Raw genomic sequence first — 17933 nt, 5'->3', positions numbered from 1 at the left:
GTTTAACCAGAAAATAAAAATGAAAAGTAAAAAGAATTGGAAAAGTATTGTTTCAAGATGTTTATTAGATATTTTAATGGGAAAATTCAACAGAAAACTTGTGAAGAATCGTCTTTCTTTTTTTATACCTACTTAATGTCCAGTTAAACCAGTTAAACTACTGGGTGAATGACCACAGCTAATTTATATTCACAAGCAAAGCAAATAAGTTTTAGATTGTGCTATCCCCACTTTTCAGATTGTTTCTACAACTATAGGAAACATGTTTTCTAAAATGAATTCTCCTTTATTTTTTTAAGATATAAAAGGTCTGCCCCTTGTCTAGCAAACGTATTTTGTCAGCCGAACCATTTTGACCTAAAATTTTTACTCCCTGATATTTCTAAGTTAATATTTCATTGATTTAAAGGAATAGTTCACCCAAAAATGAAAATGTAATCAACCCTTATGTTGTTCCAAACCTGTATGAGTTTCTTTCTTCTGTTGATCTAAAAAGAAGATATTTTGAAGAATGTTGGTAATCAGACAGTTGACGGTAGCCATTGACTTCCATAGTAGGAAGAAAAAAATAACTATGGAAGTCATTTGCTACTGTCAACTGTCTGGTTACAACATAATGCTGTTTTTAACAACATAATGGTGAGTTAATGATGATAGAATTTTCATTTTTGGGTGAACTATCCCTTTAACAACATTGAACATGTCTTTCCCATGAACTCTGCACTACCTATGTGCTAAGATTGTCTAGACCAGGGTTTCTAAAACGGGTTTGTGAACCCCTTGTCTGGGTGATCATGGCACGTAGGTAGTGCAGAGCTCATGGGAAAGAAATGTATGACCCGGTATACCATCCTGACACCCTTCATCGCGCTGATCCTACACTGTTCTACATGCATCGTATCACAGTATAACACCAGGCTGGGCACGCACACCGCTCAACACGCAACCAGATCCCAGCAGGAATGATGACGGAGCTGATTATGATGCGTACAGTCTGGAAGGCCTCGTCAGCTAATTGTGTTTGATGCTGTGGCTGATCATTGAGGCCAAGTGTCAGGTTGCGTATTTAAAGAAGTAACATTTTCATCAGGAGAGCTTGCTAGAACCATTGTGTTTCCCTTTGAAGTGGGCTCATTGAAGTCTCCTTGAAGAAAGTGGCGTGTAAAATGCTGGCGAAAGAGCACACAGCTGTACCCATCGAATGGAAAAAAGCAACTGGGATTAAAGAGCCACTACACAGATGGCCCGCAGCCAGATCCAACTACGCTGAATTCACACATTGCGAAAACTTGCACATTGTGAATTACTTATGGAGGATTCAGAACTAGTGTTTATTATTATTTATGTTTATTTGGCAGAGAATTATTAGGAGGAAATGGAGAATCACAACATGTTGCAGGGCAGACTCAAACCTGTTTAAGCTGCACAAGCACAATAGCTCAATAACACATGCATAGGAAATTATGTTTTAATCTGTAGGACTCAATTCGGTATCCAAGTCCTGATGGCTACTGTCACACGTACACATTGGTATGTGTGTGCATGATCTATGAATAATGCTCGTCCCTTGCTGTGATGCATGTGCGTGAAAGGTCAAATGCAGTTCTTGCCAAGGTTATTAATGCAAAGACAATTGGTTTGTCATGAGTGAATGCAAAATAATAATAATAATAATTATAATAATTATAATAATAATAATAAATCTGGTTTGTGTCCAAATTTGTGTCAAACAACAATACTGCCAAGAAAAATCTTTTAATTTATTTCTTTGTTTCCTATTGCTGACTGTTTACCAATCATTGCTTGTTTTTTTTATTTGTATTCATTTTTAACTTTAATAATAAAGGAGTTTGTTCCGTAGCATATCAGTTGCAGTTGAATTTTATGCAGAAGCTCAGAACTGTTTAAGACAATATTCAAATATTAAATACAACTATTTATTTATATATTGTGAAATCAAAAAATTAATATGACATCCAATAGCCACAACATGTAGTCGGTGCAAGAACACATCCAAACATAATATGTGGCATAATATGTGATACTTTTGTATCGTACCACAAGACATACAGTAGTATTGTGACAACCTTATTGCCATCCACTACAGAAATGTGGGTATTGTGACAATCCTAGTGCAGGCTGTCAGTCTGTGTCAGTAGAAAAAAGAAGAAGAAAAAAAAAAAGAGTTGAATTTGACCTCTGGCTGACTAAACACATCTGACATTTCAATGACATGGCCTTCCTGCTACCAGTCCAGCTGAGCGACCAACCATAACATATGATGAACACATGTCGCTTTGCTGCATATCTTTCTTTCTCGTTTATAATCTGTGTGCATTCTAATATGCATTCTAATTCTAATATGTGTTTCCTTTTCCTGTTTAGTAAATGACACAGAGGAACTAGGTCCTCTGATGACCCTCAACATCTCTACTGATAGCAATAAGCAGCACCTCCAGGACCTGGAAGCACTGAGCAAATACAAGTTTTACCTACGGTGTTGCACGCGGGTGGGCTGCGGACCAGCTGCCAGTGAGGAGCGCACCACTGTCCCTGAAGCAAGTGAGTACGGGGTAGCAGCTGCTCAGGGGTGGGGTCGTCTCCGGGGAGTCAGCCTGTGGCATTCCAAAGGACAGGGAATCTGGCTCTCTGACATGGATGACCAAGTTGCCGTTGTTATGGGCATCGACCCGGCGAATGCAGGGGACATTATTTCGACCTCCCATCTCACCAAGCTTTTCATATGCCCATCTAAGCATTTCTTTATAGCTAAACAATATCATAACAGTGTGCGACTGGGCTGCATTCATCACTGTCTTGGAAGAGCAAGCGCTTATTGATTTGAGGGTAAAAGCTCGCCTGCAAAAAGGAAGAAGAAATAATATGTTGCCTTTGGGGCTGGAAATGTTGGATTGTTATTAGTACAGACATAGAAATAAGTTGGTAATCAACATCCAAAAATATATTAAAAGAAAAAACCACACAAGTGTGAATTTACAGCACATTTATCATGATTAATGGTTCACGGCGACATACATACATCATCTGCAGTTAGCGGATTGTTAATAAAGTGCTGTTTATTTCCGTTTCACTGAGGGTTCATATAGGAAGTTGTATTTAGGGAAGAAATATGATCGAGATGAAAATCCCTAGGCATAATACCAATATTCGGCAGAGTAATTGAAAACAGTCAAGAAGAAAACAAATTACTGCTCTGATGTGAGGAGAGATATCTTTCTGTCAATGGGAAACAACTGCATACAGACTTAAACATGACCAGCATACATCAAGAAAATCAGTTGATTATATAGTTGACAGATAGTGAAAATCTGTTTAATTAAAGGACAACTGGGTGTATAAGAATTATAATGTTTTATTTTAAAAGTATTTCCGTGTGTTTCCATGGCAATACCATGTTTTTGGCCACAAGCATAGTGAAACCATTGTATTCTTCAATATATCTTGGTTTCCATGCTCAAACCATGGTGTACATGAATATGACATCAATTCCATGGTATTTCCATCTGGTACCATCTCTGCAACATCGCCATACAAATAAGACTTGCAAAACCCTTTTGTAATACTTTCATATTTCTAGTGTGACATTTAAAAGTATGGCATCATATTTTTATATACTTTTCTTTGTTTCTTGCTATTGCATTTTCGCTTTAATGCTTTGGTAACAGGCACTGCTGTCTTATAAACAAGCTGTCTTATGAACTAAATTTGCTGTGATCTCAGTGTCTTTCTGTCGTCCTTGCAATATGTCTTTTTCATTGCTTTATTGCTTTTGTTTTGCCAGCTTCAACAGATGTGGCCTCTTTCAACATCAGTATGAAGTATTCTGTTTTCTTTAGCACTAGAAATAGCTAGCACACTAGACTAGAGGATACATTTGTAGCTGTACTGTAGAAATCTATCTTGAAAATGCATGTGTTCATAACGAGATAATCATTTCATTTCCGTGTGCTTTTTTTTTTTTTTGTCCTTGTGTAAGCCTTCCATAGATGTGAGGTCTTCCATAGATGGTTGCTAAATTAGATCAATCTCTATTAACCTGTCATCTACTCTATGTTGGTAGATTAAACTAATTGATTTATTCAATTTAATCCAGTTCAATCCTATCAAAATATTCCTTGCATAATACTATGGTTCAGCTAACACAGACTATTTTTATTTTGCATTGAGCTTCTTCCTATTTAGTACATCACAGGCCTAACTCTCTCGTAGAAACATCACATCCGTTCAAACCGTTTAAAATACTGTCTTTTTTTCCAGGGAAATCCGGCTCACGATTTCCTCCAAGAAAAACCACTGTTTCCCCTGTGGCTAATGCTACTCTTTCTTCTATAGGTACTAAACCACACAACAGCAAGTCTGAAAGAACAAATGAGGAACAAATTGGGCTTTTTTATGCCGACGGTCTCTACAAATATTCAGTTTTGTAATAATGGAAACACATTTGTTCAATGGTTTGGGGTCTTTAAGATTTTTTGGTAACACTTTATAATAACGTTCAGTTGTAAGTCATTTATAAGTGGTTAGTTAATGATGAACTAATAATTTACAAAACATGACTATGCGTTTCATAAATGTTTAAAGGGCTCATATAATGCCATTTTTGTACAAGCTAATATGATTCTTTAGGGTCTAAATTAAAAGTTTGTAATATACTTTAATTAAAAATTCTCATTAGTATTGTAAGAAAACACTAATTTTACCTGGTCAAAAACAGCTCTGTTTTCAGCACGCCGTTTAAAGGGATACTCCACCGTTTTTTCATATTAAACTATGTTATTCCCTAAACTAAGACGAGTTGATACATACCTCTCTCGTCTCAGTGCGTGCGCTCAACCGCTCTGTCTTGCGGCGAAACTTTGTTAGCACTTAGCTTAGCCCAGTTCATTCAATATGGGCCAAGCAGAGAAGCTACCAAACACCTCCACATTTTCCCTATTTAAATACAGTTACTCGCGTAGTGTAACTCGACCTAGGACGGTGACACAAAACAAAACATTGCGCTTTTCTAAGCGTGTAAAATGGAAACTATATTGTATGGCGGAATACCATAGCAAGTGCTTGTAAGCACTTCGACTTGGCGCAGTAATATCTTCACTAGAGGGAGCGGGGGCCGGTGAGAGGATTTTTCACGAGTGAAGATATTACTACGCCAAGTCGAAGTGCTTACAAGCACTTGCTACAAAGTTTCGCCGCAAGACAGAGCGATTTAGTGCACGCACTGAGACGAGAGAGGTATGTATCAACTCATCTTAGTTAAGGGAATAACATAGTTTAATATGAAAAATCGGTGGAGTATCCCTTTAAGTGCATGTGTCTTTAAATGATAATGCACTTTGCTCACCCCGTTCCTCTGTTCTGTGCGTACACCGTTTTAATAACACAATAACCATAACGCGTTGTTCATTATAAACGTGGGATTATGAATTATATTGAGAACGTTGTATATAGAAAACATGCCGTAATGTACCCTGAGTGTAAACAGCCGCATTCATCGTGATTTGCAAAGATTAATATAAATATTAATATAAAGGTTAATAAAACGTTACACTCACTTCTTCTTCTGGAGGTGCAGCAGGAACACGAATAGTTGGTACCGATCCTTTTTTCAGGAGCAGCTTCTTAGCAAAACCAGCTTTATACTGACCTCGTTTGTAAACGAGTCTGGTGTGTGAAATGATTCGCGCAAACATGAAAGCATTGACGTTGATCGTGGGGAATATTCCCTTCGAAAACAAAACTCAGCCACTGCGTCTTCAGCGGTTCGGATTTAGGAACATCAAAATGACTGCTGTGTTCCTTATTACAGTGCCCTCCACAATTATTGAACCCCCTGGTAAATATGATCAAAATTGGCTGTAAAAAATAAATCTGCATCGATTATCCTTGTGATCTTTCATTCAAAAAATGTGCAAAATTCTAACCTTTCATTGAAGTAAAAGAATTGAAAGTGGGGGGAAATCACATTATGAAATAAATGTTTTTCTCCAAAACATGTTGGCCACAATTATTGAAACCCCTAGAATTTTTTACGAGTAAAATATCTCTGAAGTATATTCCCATTAATATTTACCTTTTTTAGTACACCAGGGTGACTAGGAACATGAAACTGTCCAGCTATGACTTCGTGTTTCACAGAAGTTTAAATATGAGGAAACACAAAGGCCAAATCCCCTTAATCATCCATCACAATGAGTAAAACCACAGAATATAGTTCTGATGCGTAGCAAAAGATTGTTGAGCATCACAAACTAGAAAGTGGCTGTAAGACAATAGCTAAAGAATTGAAAATCCCCATTTTGACCATCAGGGCAATAATTAAGAAGTTATAACCAACTAAAGATGTTATGAATCTGACAGGAAAAGGACGTGTGTCTATACTGTCTTAATGCACGGCGAGTATGAAAGTTTGACTGGCCAAAGACTCTCCAAGGATCACAGATGGAGAATTGCAGAGATTAGTTGAGTCTTAGGGTCAGAAAGCCTAAAAAAAAAAATTATCAAACAACCCCTACATCCCCACATGTTGTTTGGGAGGGTTTAAAAAAAAACCTCCTCGCTCATCCAAAAACAAATTCCAGCAAATTTAATTGTCAGACACGACTGGATCTTCAAACAACACAGGGTTCTGTGGTCAGATGAGACTAAAACAGAGCTTTTTGGCAGCAAACACACTAGATGGGTTTGGTGAACACAAGGATAAAAAGTACCCCATGTGTACAATTTAATATACCATTGGATCTTTAATGTTGTGGGCATATTTTTCTGCTGGAGGTCCTGGACTTCTTGTTCAGATACATGGCATTGTGGATTCTATCAAATATCAACAGATAAAAAATCTAAACCTGACGCCTTCTGCTAGAAATCTTATAATATGCCGTGGTTGGATCTTCCATCAGGACAACGATCCAAAACAAACATCAAAATCAAAACAAAAATTTGTTGTGGAGCACAAAGTGAAGCTTCTGCCATGACCGTCTCAGTCCCCTGACCTGATGAGTGGGCTGAACTGAAGAGGAGAAGCACCAACATGGATCTGGGAATCTGAAGGATCTGGAGAGATTCTGTATGGAGGAATGGTCTCTGATCTCTTGTCAGTTATTCTCCAAACTCATCAGGCATTATAGAAGAAGACTCAGAGCTGTTATCTTGGCAAAAGGAGATTGCAAAAAGTATTTAATAAAAGGGTTTCAATAATTGTGGCCAACGTGTTTTGGAGAAAAACATTTATTTCATAATGTGATTTCCCCCCACTTTCAATTCTTTTACTTCAATGAAAGGTTAGAATTTTTCACATTTTTTGAATGAAAGATCACAAGGATAATCGATGCAGATTTATTTTTTACAGCCAATTTTGATCATATTTACCAGGGGGTTCAATAATTGTGGAGGGCACTGTACACCCAAGAACAGAACACCACAATCTGCTCATAGACACGAGCGAGGTCTGTGTTGAAACGCTGCTGTCAATCAACAATCGTGGGAGGGGCGTCCGACCGTGTGACGTTACACGGTCGAACGGCTTGATTTGAGAGAGGGGAAAACATATAAGAAGATAAATAAAAAAAACACTGGATGGATTTTTATCATTTTAGGATGGTTGTGTACAGGCACTGCCAACACACATTTCAGTACAATCAACTTGTAAAAGTGCATATACCATTATATGACCCCTTTAATACATTTTAAATTTTTTTTGTATGTTTTGCTTACATCGGGTGCACAGTGGTTAAAGACTCCATGTGTTTCAGAGAAGACAGCTGTCTATACCCTCACCAGTCAGCACTTACACTGCAGCACACACTACAGTGTTCAACACCTGTTATAGATGTGTAAACGCATGAATAAATCATTTACAACACTTTCTGCATCCCCTAATCTAAAGTGTAAACTATTTATCACTTGTAAATGTGTTACTCTTCATTCGTAGATTCGATTTGTTGATCTTATGCCTTATTGATTCTTGAAGTGGTAATCTACGAATGATGTGTAACACATTTACACGTGATGAATAGTTTACACTTTAGATTAGGGGATGCAAATGTTGTAAATGATTTATTCATGCATTTACACATCATTGTGTTGAACACTGTTACTTACCTGTTACAAATTATTTGTACGTGTATACAAGGCATTTACAACACTTTCTGCACCCTCTAATTGCTACATACATACAAATTTTTTTTTACATAATTTATTAAACATTTATGAACCGCATATTCATGTTTTGTAAATGATTAGTTAATCATTAACTAATATATTGTAAATGACTTACAACTGAATATACAAAACATACATACAATAATGAACATAACACTTATTAATCATTTATGAACGCATAGCTATGTTTCGTAAATAATTAGTTAATCATTTACTAATCACTTGTAAAATGACAACAGAATTTACAAAACATACATAAAATGTTAGTAAATCACTTGCTAATCATTTATGAATGTTTTGTAAATGATTAGTTCATCATTAACTAACCACTTATAAATGACTTACAACTGAAAGTTATTATAAAGTGTTACCGATTTTTTAAAATGTTTTTGAAAGAAGCCTCATACAGTATGATCACCAAAGCTGCATTTCTTTTATCAAAAATACAGTAAAAAACTGTATTTTTCACAATATTTCAATATTGTGAAATATTATAACAATAAAAATGGGTGCATTTACATGATACCATTTTCAACTAAAAGCTGAAAGTTTTTGAAATCGAAACCATTATCGTCTCTGTGTAAACTATCCTAAACTCTAAAAAATGCTGGGTTGTTTTAACCCAAATTTGGGTCAAATAAGGACAAACCCAGCCATTGGGTTACATTTGTAAATAAAAATTTCAACCCAACGGTTGGGTTAGTCCATATTTGACCCAAATTTGGGTTAAAACAACCCTGCATTTATATACTGTACATAAACACGAATTTGTGAAAACGGTGACATGGACATTTTCAGTCTATAGGTGCGTAGTGTTTCTTTACGAAGTGACATCGCCAACTACTGGCCTGGCATACATAATACAGCGTTTTTAGTCGTTTTCATTGATACGTGTGAAATTTTTCAAAAACTGTTGAAAAACAGTGTTCTTTGATGAATAGTAAGTTCACAAGAACATAATTTATTTGAAAAACAATGTCTTTACTGTCTCTTTTGATCAATGTAATGCTTGCTGAATAATTGTATTTTGTTAAAAAAAAATCTACTGACCCCCACAATAGTGTACTGTATAGTCGAAGTGTCGAGGTCTGATTTATCGGGGTTTGTCGGGGGACTGAGGAACAGTGCTGATGTTGCACAGAAGTGTCTGCTAAGTGGATAAGAGGAAGCCGTTTAAATTCAGCACCACAAAAGTGGCTTTCGGGAGCAGCCTTGCAGGGCACGTGTGGCGCGAGCTTTCCTCCCTCCCGCTGTGGCGGCAGATGCGGTCTGACAAACCTCCAGCTAGCATGCTCAATATTTATGGCGCCATTTCTGTGTCAAGCAAAGGTGTGTCACACCGCACCGATGATTAACGCAATTTCTACAATAACAGGGTGGATGGAAGCGCATCACGATAAGAGGATGTCATTTGAGCATGCTGCGATGGGCAGGATAGACATGGTCCTTCGGTGCAGATGGATTCCTGAAAAGAGCCTGAGAATAAATGTGTTCCATTTGCATGTTTTGCCCAAAGGGAAAGGCGTTAGGTGATTGAGATGTGTGGTAATGAGTTTTGACAGCAGACAACAGTCTGCCTAATTGCTACACCTGAAGGTGATGAAAACACAAGTTATCTGTGATTGATATAGCTCCAGTGGCATGTGCCGTGTAGGTAGCAATTGTCCAAGTCCAATACTTTTGGCTTCCTGAATAGAAACGGTTCAGATGTTTCTGCAGCTCTCAGAGCTCGGTGACTGCGTAATTATTACTCAGCGACACTGTCTAGAATTATCTCTTATAATTCCATCTTATTTCACCCAGTGTAACGAGCACATCATTATTTCAGGCCGTTAATTAGTCATTTAATTACAGAAGACTCGCAGCTATGTTTCTGATGGAAATTAAACCACACTCCATTCCACCATCTGAAGATCCGCCATTTGTTTGTGACATCCCATCACGTTAATTTCCTCATGCCATGTCCTATCCAGCCGTGACTCCCGGGTTTCCAGAGACAAGTAATTAGTCTGACCACAATGAAAGTAAAAGTCGCTCCGCGACGTAACAAAGTCCCAGCCAATATAAAAACATTTAATGTTTAATGCTGCGTTCACATGACAAAATTACAGTAATTACGAGAGTAGTAGAAAACATTCTCATGTTTGTCAAGCTGGTAATTACTTGAATTTTGTATGATCACTCCAACTTTACTTACTTCACTGGTGATGTCATTCACTACTAAAATGAATGTATTTAAAAGATTGTGAAAAAACTTTACATACAATAAATAGCTTTCATCATTTGTATATTTATAGCATCACGTCTGGTTAGGACAATGTTACTGTGATACTGTTTACATTTTCAGTTCACTGTGACTTGACAGTGCATTCCATATTTAAAAATAATGCTAATAAGCAGCATTTCATTAAAGTAATGTCTGGCAAAGTTCATATATTACAGTGAATATAAAGAAAATAAAGAAGTCTCTCTTTCTCCTTTCTCCCAAGTCTAACAGTATCTAACAAGCAACCCTTCTTTCTGTCATTTACAGTACTAACCCTCTGTCATTTCTCTCTTCTCTCAGCTGTGTTGAATATTAGCACCTCAGTTAGTCACAACTTTGCAAATATCAGCTGGATTCCTGGCACAGAACAGACGGAGTCAGAGTTATATGTTGCCTTTATGAACAACCGTAAGCCTTTCTTACTGTTCTTCACCCTAGTTTTTGTAAATAATACCTCAAAGTTCAGTAGTATTTCTCACTCTTTTCTAAATTCTCCATATAATAGTTTTTGGTTTAGTCAAAGTAAATTCAATAAAATTTTTTTTAAAAAAGGTTCATTAGTGATTTGTGTAGCCTTTAGATAATTGTCATAGATTTATAAGTAGATGTATAGATTTTAGTGCTGTCAAATCGATTATTCATGATTTAGCCTACCGCATGCATCTTACAAAAAAGTTTGTTTATATAACATCTGTGCATGTGTGTGTGTATATATATATATATATATATATATATTGTGTGTGTGTGTCTGTGTGAGAAAAACTTTTATGTTAGATGTTAGATTTGACAGCACTAATACATTTATATATTCATATTTGCAGCTGAATATCAATCATTTCTAATATATATGAAAATATATATTAGAATTATTAGGGCTGTCAATTGATGCCAGTTACTGATTTTGATCAAATTAACATCTACCTGTAGCTTTTTAAAGAATTATTGTACCCAGATTAACATGTTAATTTGGAAGCCCTAATAATTGTTTACTGTTCTGTCTATATATAGGCAGTAGAGATTTGTAGCGTACTAACACCACTTCACCTATGCACGTCTTGTAGGTGAAGGTAACTGGAAGATATCCGATGCGCTAAACTCTTCTAAGACTTTCCACATCATTGAAGGGCTCGAACCTGGGACTGAATACACAGTGCGTCTTATGACTAAAAGCTGGGTTGATAATTCTAGTATTTTTGAAGACGTTATCAAGACCAGGGCCAAAGGTGAGGAGAAAATAGTCTCCGACATGACAGAAATGCAAACCAAAATCGTCTTTTGTCTCTTCCTCTCTCATCTCATCAAGAGTGCAAGCAACATCCTGTGATAAAATTATCATGAGTGGTGTATGCCATGTCCATCCCAGAGCATGTGTTCTGTGGACTTGATAAAAGTAATTATGCTTCATCAGCCTCTTCCATTGATCAATTAGACATGCAGTCTGTGGCAGTTTAATATTAATATCAGCACATTCCCATTCTAGAGTTTGCCTGGCGTCTCTCATTTAGTGTCAGATGTTCTCAACATTCAATGAAGTGTCCTCAGTAAATATCAAATTGTGAGTTGGTAAGTGAATGTTTTGTCTCTCACAGGTCTGGCCAGTATTCATGGCGGCATCTCCAACCAGGGATGGTTCATCGGGCTCATGTGCGCCATAGCTCTGCTCACTCTCACGGTGCTCATAGCCTGCTTTGTGAACCGAAACAAAGGCGGAAAGTACTCAGGTATTCTCCCACACAATGAAACTAATCAGTTGCTGTAGAATATTGCACAGTTTTTTTGTGAATGTGAACAGAATATTTTAAAAAGCTGTCAGATAACACAAGGAAACCCTAACAAATGTCTAAACTCGCTGGAGATTTTCTTTTAAGAATGAAAAAGCCAAAAGGTTTAACAAGAAGTAAAAAACACTGTAAGTAAGAAGGAAAAACAATGTATATCAAATTCACACTTCGATTATCACAGTAGCACATGAAAAGTGTTTAAAAAAGCAAGAAATACATTTATGTTTAGAAAATGTTGCACATTCTTGTGGGGGGCTGCAAACTGGGTTCGATTCAAGGTGCTAGCCAATAGCATTGTTGTATTCGAATTGGATCTCTTAAACCACTGTAACCTCTACAGCTGTGATCGTTTTCTAATTACTTTACAGAAACAGCATGCGTCAAATCTGTTAATTTACATGTGTTAATTTGAATGTACAGATGTGCGTGCTGATGATGTATAAAAATCACCTATATGCTATATTTTCTATTATTTATTTATTTATTTGTTCAGAATTGAACAAATATATATATTTATTAAATGCATATTTATTATTAAGTGACTGAGCTTTTGTAAAATGTTCAATTTACCTTTTATTAATTACTATATACAAATTTTCAAATGTTTGGGGTCAGTAAGATTTTTATTTTTAAAACATTAATACTTTATTCAGAAATAATTAAATTGATCAGAAGTGACTGTAAAGACAATTATATTTACAACATAAACACAGTTGTGTTTTCATGTTTTATGGAGACTTTTCATAAACATATATACTGGGTGAAATAAGATGAAAAACCTACCTATACAGAAAACTTTATGAATTTTCAAAAATCATCACTTAGTATGACCTAAAAGATTTTTTTAGTCCCCATAATGTAGGGTTTACCAGGACCACACACAATATATCTTATTAACATATTGTGTGTTAATAGAAATATTAACAATGTTTGTTAGTCTCTCTAAATTAAGGATGCTCTCTTGTGTTTATTCAGTGAAAGAGAAAGAAGACCTGCACCCTGATTTGGAGTCCCAGGGTATAAATGATGATACCTTCTGTGAATACAGGTATTTCAAACCACCAAAAGGATTTACTACTTACAGCTCACATAGTGGCAGAATGACGGCAACCTCTGACACTGTTTCCTTGTAATTTGTGCATTTTTTCTTTGGTTTGAAAGCCAGCACCAAACCAGCCTGAGCTCTGGACGTGCAGCAAGCTAAAGTAACCACCACACGTATGTGCTAAACAATAACAACAAAACCAATGTTGTTCACACATCAATGCCATTGATGTGTTCCTGTTTCAAGTGGTGCTTTGTGAGTAGCTAGTACACATGTAGCACGTTAGAAACAATGGCTTCGCTGTAAATGTGAAAATTAGGTTGTACTGAGATCGAGCGAACAAAAGATTGCCCGCCCAATCTGGTTTAGTTGAAAGACACGTATCTTCGGGCCAGCAATAAATGCGTTTCTTGTTTCATTAATCATTTGGTGATGCAATTTAAAACAATCTCTTCGAGAGCAGTGTTTGTAGTGACAATTGTAAATCTGAAATATTTTAAGCAGATCATCCAAGATGTTTATGATAAATGAGGTTGAACTCTAGATGTGCCCGACTCTGTCTTACATTCCACTATTTGAAACACCCTTTATACAGACATCCAACTGTGTGAATGCATGAGCTTCACAGTTTGAGTGAAGTTAATGCATGCCTAAACTCACCCATCCTCACACAAGTTTTAATATTTATATCATAGTAGTCCTTTTAAACAGTATAGTTTTAATAGAATGCACATACAGCACATATATGAACTGTCTATTTCATATGAACTACTTTGATGATCTTTTATGACCATTTTTTTAATCATTTTGGAGATTGACAGTCATGGTCACTATTAAGTTTATAGAAAGAGTTTTATAAAGATTATTCCAAAATAATTTTTAGCATTCCATAGAAAAAGAAGAGAAAAGAAACCAAATGGGTTTGGAACGACGTGTGAGTACGGACATAATGACGGAATACGAACCCATGAATTATGTAGCTCCTCAAAATCTAGTAGAAGAAGGTATTGGATGAGCATTAGACCAACTAAATTTAACAAGGACAAAAACAGACAAACTCAGTTATATTTCCCTGTCTTACACAGCGATAATGATGAGAAACCACTGAAAAGCAGCCAGCATTCGTTGAATGGTGACTTGAAAGGGGGAGACAGTGGAGACAGCATGGTGGAATACGGCGACGAGGACACGCACTTCAACGAGGACGGCTCTTTTATCGGAGAATACTCTGGACGCAAGGAGAGGGTCTCCATGGAAATCAAGGGAAACAATCAGAGCACAGCGTAATGGACCACGGACAATTTATTTGTTGGACAAGCTCTCACAAAAGGTCAGTCAAAAGGAAGAGGAAGGAAAAAGGCACAGCATAACGGCACCCGAAGGACTTTTTTAAAATTAATGTGTTATTGTCAAACTCTCTGTCATACTCACATAATTTGACAAGGCTTAGTTTGTTTTGCGTGCTGTAACTGATCAATCATGCCAGTTGTGTATACTTTTGTGGGGTGTTTTTGTATTAAATCTTTGCAAATCATTGGTGACCATGGAGCTGCCAGAAGGTTTGCTTTTTTATGTAAATGCAACCTCTGTAAGAAGATAAACACTGTTTTTGCTTTCTTTGTGTCATCATGTAGCCAAGTAAGTTTTATGTCAGGGTATGAACTTATTATTTTTATTTCGAGACAAATATTATTGATATTTTATATTTCAGATACTGTATACTGTGCATTCATTAAATGTGGGTTATTATGTGTATGAAGGAGTTGCTTAAATAATCATGATTTCCAAAAAGCGTAAGGCAACATAAGGGTTGACTCACAATTAGTCGCACATGCTTTGTTGAACATTTTTGCATTGAACTGATTATAATTAACGGTTCAGGCTATACTAACAAGCTGCATAGCCACATTCAGTACCACATAAACCCTACAGTCTCCTAGAGTCTGCTGCTGTTAACCTGCTAGCCATATTTCAGTATATTATCAAATAAGCTCATACTCAATGTTCATACATTTAAAAAGAAAAACGCCTCTTTTGCCTTAGAATGACCTTGATGTTCTGCTATGACGTAAGAAATCACATTATCATTGAATTCCGTGATACAGGGTTGAAATTCCAAAATTCCAAAATAGTTTTATTCAGAAACGAACAATTCAGAAACACAATATCTCCAGAAAACACAGTTGTGTTCATGTTTATGTATGTTTTTTGGAATGTCTCCACATCGAGTCAAACCCAGATTCTGTACAATGTTTCTGTAAATTCTGTTTGCATGTTTAAGGATGTTGAATGAGGTTTGTGTGCAGATTTGACATTAAATTGTATCATTTTTTTCTTCATCCTGGGTTTGCTGAATGCAGCATCATGGCTTTTTTTGCTTTTTGAACCTTCAGTGCTGGTTAATGCCTAAATGCACACATCCTATTGTGGTGTATTTATGAACGTGCAGGAAACATTTGACACAGCTTTCATTTTCGAAGCCCATTGCTGGATGCAGGTAAAAGCTGACTGATGATAACAAGGACTTTAGAAAACACTGGAGTTAACACTGCAAAAAGTATTGGATACTGTAGGCAGAGTCTGTAAAAAGATATATCGTGAGTAAAGATCTATAAAATAGTACATCTGTCTGAGAGCTACGCACCATAGATTCCGCTATATTCCTGGAATATGGTTGTATCAAGCATATCAGACATTGTGCTCAATAAGCTTTCATCCCAGAGGAAATCTATGTATTTTGCTGTAAGAACACGGATGCTCTCTGTCAGGGAAATAACCTCAGTGAAAGTGGTGGAGCAGTTGGAAATGAGACAATAAGAATAAGAATGAAGGGGTCAGCCACTCTAAAAGAAAGAGCGTTATGATGTGTTGAGCATATACAGATACGGCATCTCGCAGCAACACGGACATATCAATAATGCAACATTTTTACTGAGTGGGCAGCCTGAGGATACAACAGATGAATTCCACTAAATAAAAAGCTGGTGTTGTATTAAAAAACTCTAAGATCTGCTTCTGTGGAAGAATAAAGCCACACTGATGCAACTAGATAGATAGATAGATAGATAGATAGATAGACAGACAGACAGACAGACAGACAGACAGACAGACAGACAGACAGACAGATAGATAGATAGATAGATAGATAGATAGATAGATAGATAGATAGATAGATAGATAGATAGATAGATAGATAGATAGATAGATAGATAGATAGATAGATAGATAGATAGATAGATAGATAGATAGATAGATCTCAGCATTGCAAGTTTGCTGCAAATGAATTGGTCTCCCAGTCTAGGGAGCTGTCAGCTATTCACTTTAGATGAAAGCTTCATTCATCAACATTTTGCTTCACCATTTTGTGAAGCAACTTCAGCCAAGTAAAGAGTTGTTAGCAATTTTTGCTATTTTAAAAGGTTTTAAAGGTAAACTCAGTGTTTTGTTTTGTTTTGTTTTGTTTTGTTTTGTTTTGTTTTAACTGAGATATGAGTGAGCAGTATTTAGAGGGTAAAATGATCTCATGATGGCTACCTATACATACTGGGATTGGGAACTATATTCTCAGAAGGTGAATATACTTCTGCGGAGTGATTTACTCCAACTCTGAGCGAACTCTCTGCTCCTCACCACGGGGCTTCTCAGGTGCTGCGAGCAAATCACTCCGCCCAAGTAGCAGTGCTTCGCCTTCTGAGAATATAGTTCCCAGTATGTATACAGTTAGAAGATGGCTGTGTCTCATGTGATCTTGTTATTTGTACACGCTGTGACAATACAAATCACAACATGTAAATAGGAAAATGTTGTGATTTTTTTCACTTATTGAGAGCAGTATGCTAGATGGAGCCGTTTACCTCCAGTCTTTGTGCTAATAGGCTAGCGGTGGGTGCGTCAGACAGAGTTACGGCACGCACGGATATGAAAAAGGTATGTATGGACTTATCTAACTCTGGGGGATACGGTGAATAAGCTAAAGTCCCAAAAAGTCAGCGTGTTCCTTTACCTTGAATGTTAAATTTACAGCAGAGGACTTCTGTCAAACACTGAGTCAACTGTTTGTAAAAACTCTGAAGTATAGCATTAGCATTTTATTTTCCTTATCCAACCCTTAGCTTGCATGGGACTTATGCTTTAGCTTTACAGTACACAGCAGGAGATCTGCATCCTGACAATCTCTTTATACAATATATCTATGATTCACATTTCACACTCACTCCTCAAATTCTCACATTTTCTATGTGAACTGAATTTCATTACTGCTATCTTTCAAATGATGTAAACAGAATTATAATTGCTCTGTCCCCTGTAAGCATTTATTTAGCTTTTGGAAACCATAATGCATAATGCAATGCCTACATTTTCTATAATGAGGTTTGCATTGCATAGAGAAACATTAAATGAAGCTTCTGCAGCCTCCAGTCAACAGCCATCTCGTTTTCAACAATTAGGAGTCTAGATAGCAGTCTGACCTAGAGATGCTGAAATATTTGTGTATTTAATTAATTTCTTTTCTTGCATGTAGCTTGAGACCGACCTCAAGTGAAGATGGGGCCACAGCGACACAGACTGTGTATTGATTGGAATTTCTGCAGTCTCTGTCTTCATTACTTGCTGAAGCTTAGCATTGCATATTTTAATTATGCTTCAAAATGTGAAACTTAAA

General features: G+C 36.6%; 1 protein-coding gene across 7 annotated transcripts in view; it reads left to right on the top strand.

Annotated features, from left to right (window-relative positions):
- Positions 1 to 15609, top strand: part of chl1b (cell adhesion molecule L1-like b) — a 92046-nt gene extending 76437 nt beyond the window's left edge. For 4 of the 7 annotated variants that reach the window (XM_082190157.1, XM_082190159.1, XM_082190156.1 and 1 more), the window contains 6 exons: positions 2386 to 2562; positions 10745 to 10852; positions 11506 to 11667; positions 12034 to 12165; positions 13201 to 13273; positions 14356 to 15609. In XM_082190157.1, coding sequence (XP_082046283.1) covers positions 2386 to 2562; positions 10745 to 10852; positions 11506 to 11667; positions 12034 to 12165; positions 13201 to 13273; positions 14356 to 14557 — 854 coding nt within the window. In that variant the 3' untranslated portion in view covers positions 14558 to 15609. Of the gene's footprint in view, positions 1 to 2385; positions 2563 to 3802; positions 3833 to 4278; positions 4464 to 10744; positions 10853 to 11505; positions 11668 to 12033; positions 12166 to 13200; positions 13274 to 13386; positions 13444 to 14355 lie in introns of those variants that run through there. The other 3 variants (XM_082190160.1, XM_082190161.1, XM_082190162.1) reach the window with 3 other exon arrangements.
- Positions 15610 to 17933: the final 2324 nt, after the last annotated feature.

This window comes from Leuciscus leuciscus (assembly GCF_965113295.1).
Source record: "Leuciscus leuciscus genome assembly, chromosome: 14".
In the NCBI taxonomy this organism is placed as follows: Eukaryota; Metazoa; Chordata; class Actinopteri; order Cypriniformes; family Leuciscidae; genus Leuciscus; species Leuciscus leuciscus.
This window is presented reverse-complemented; position numbering and strand designations above follow the sequence as displayed.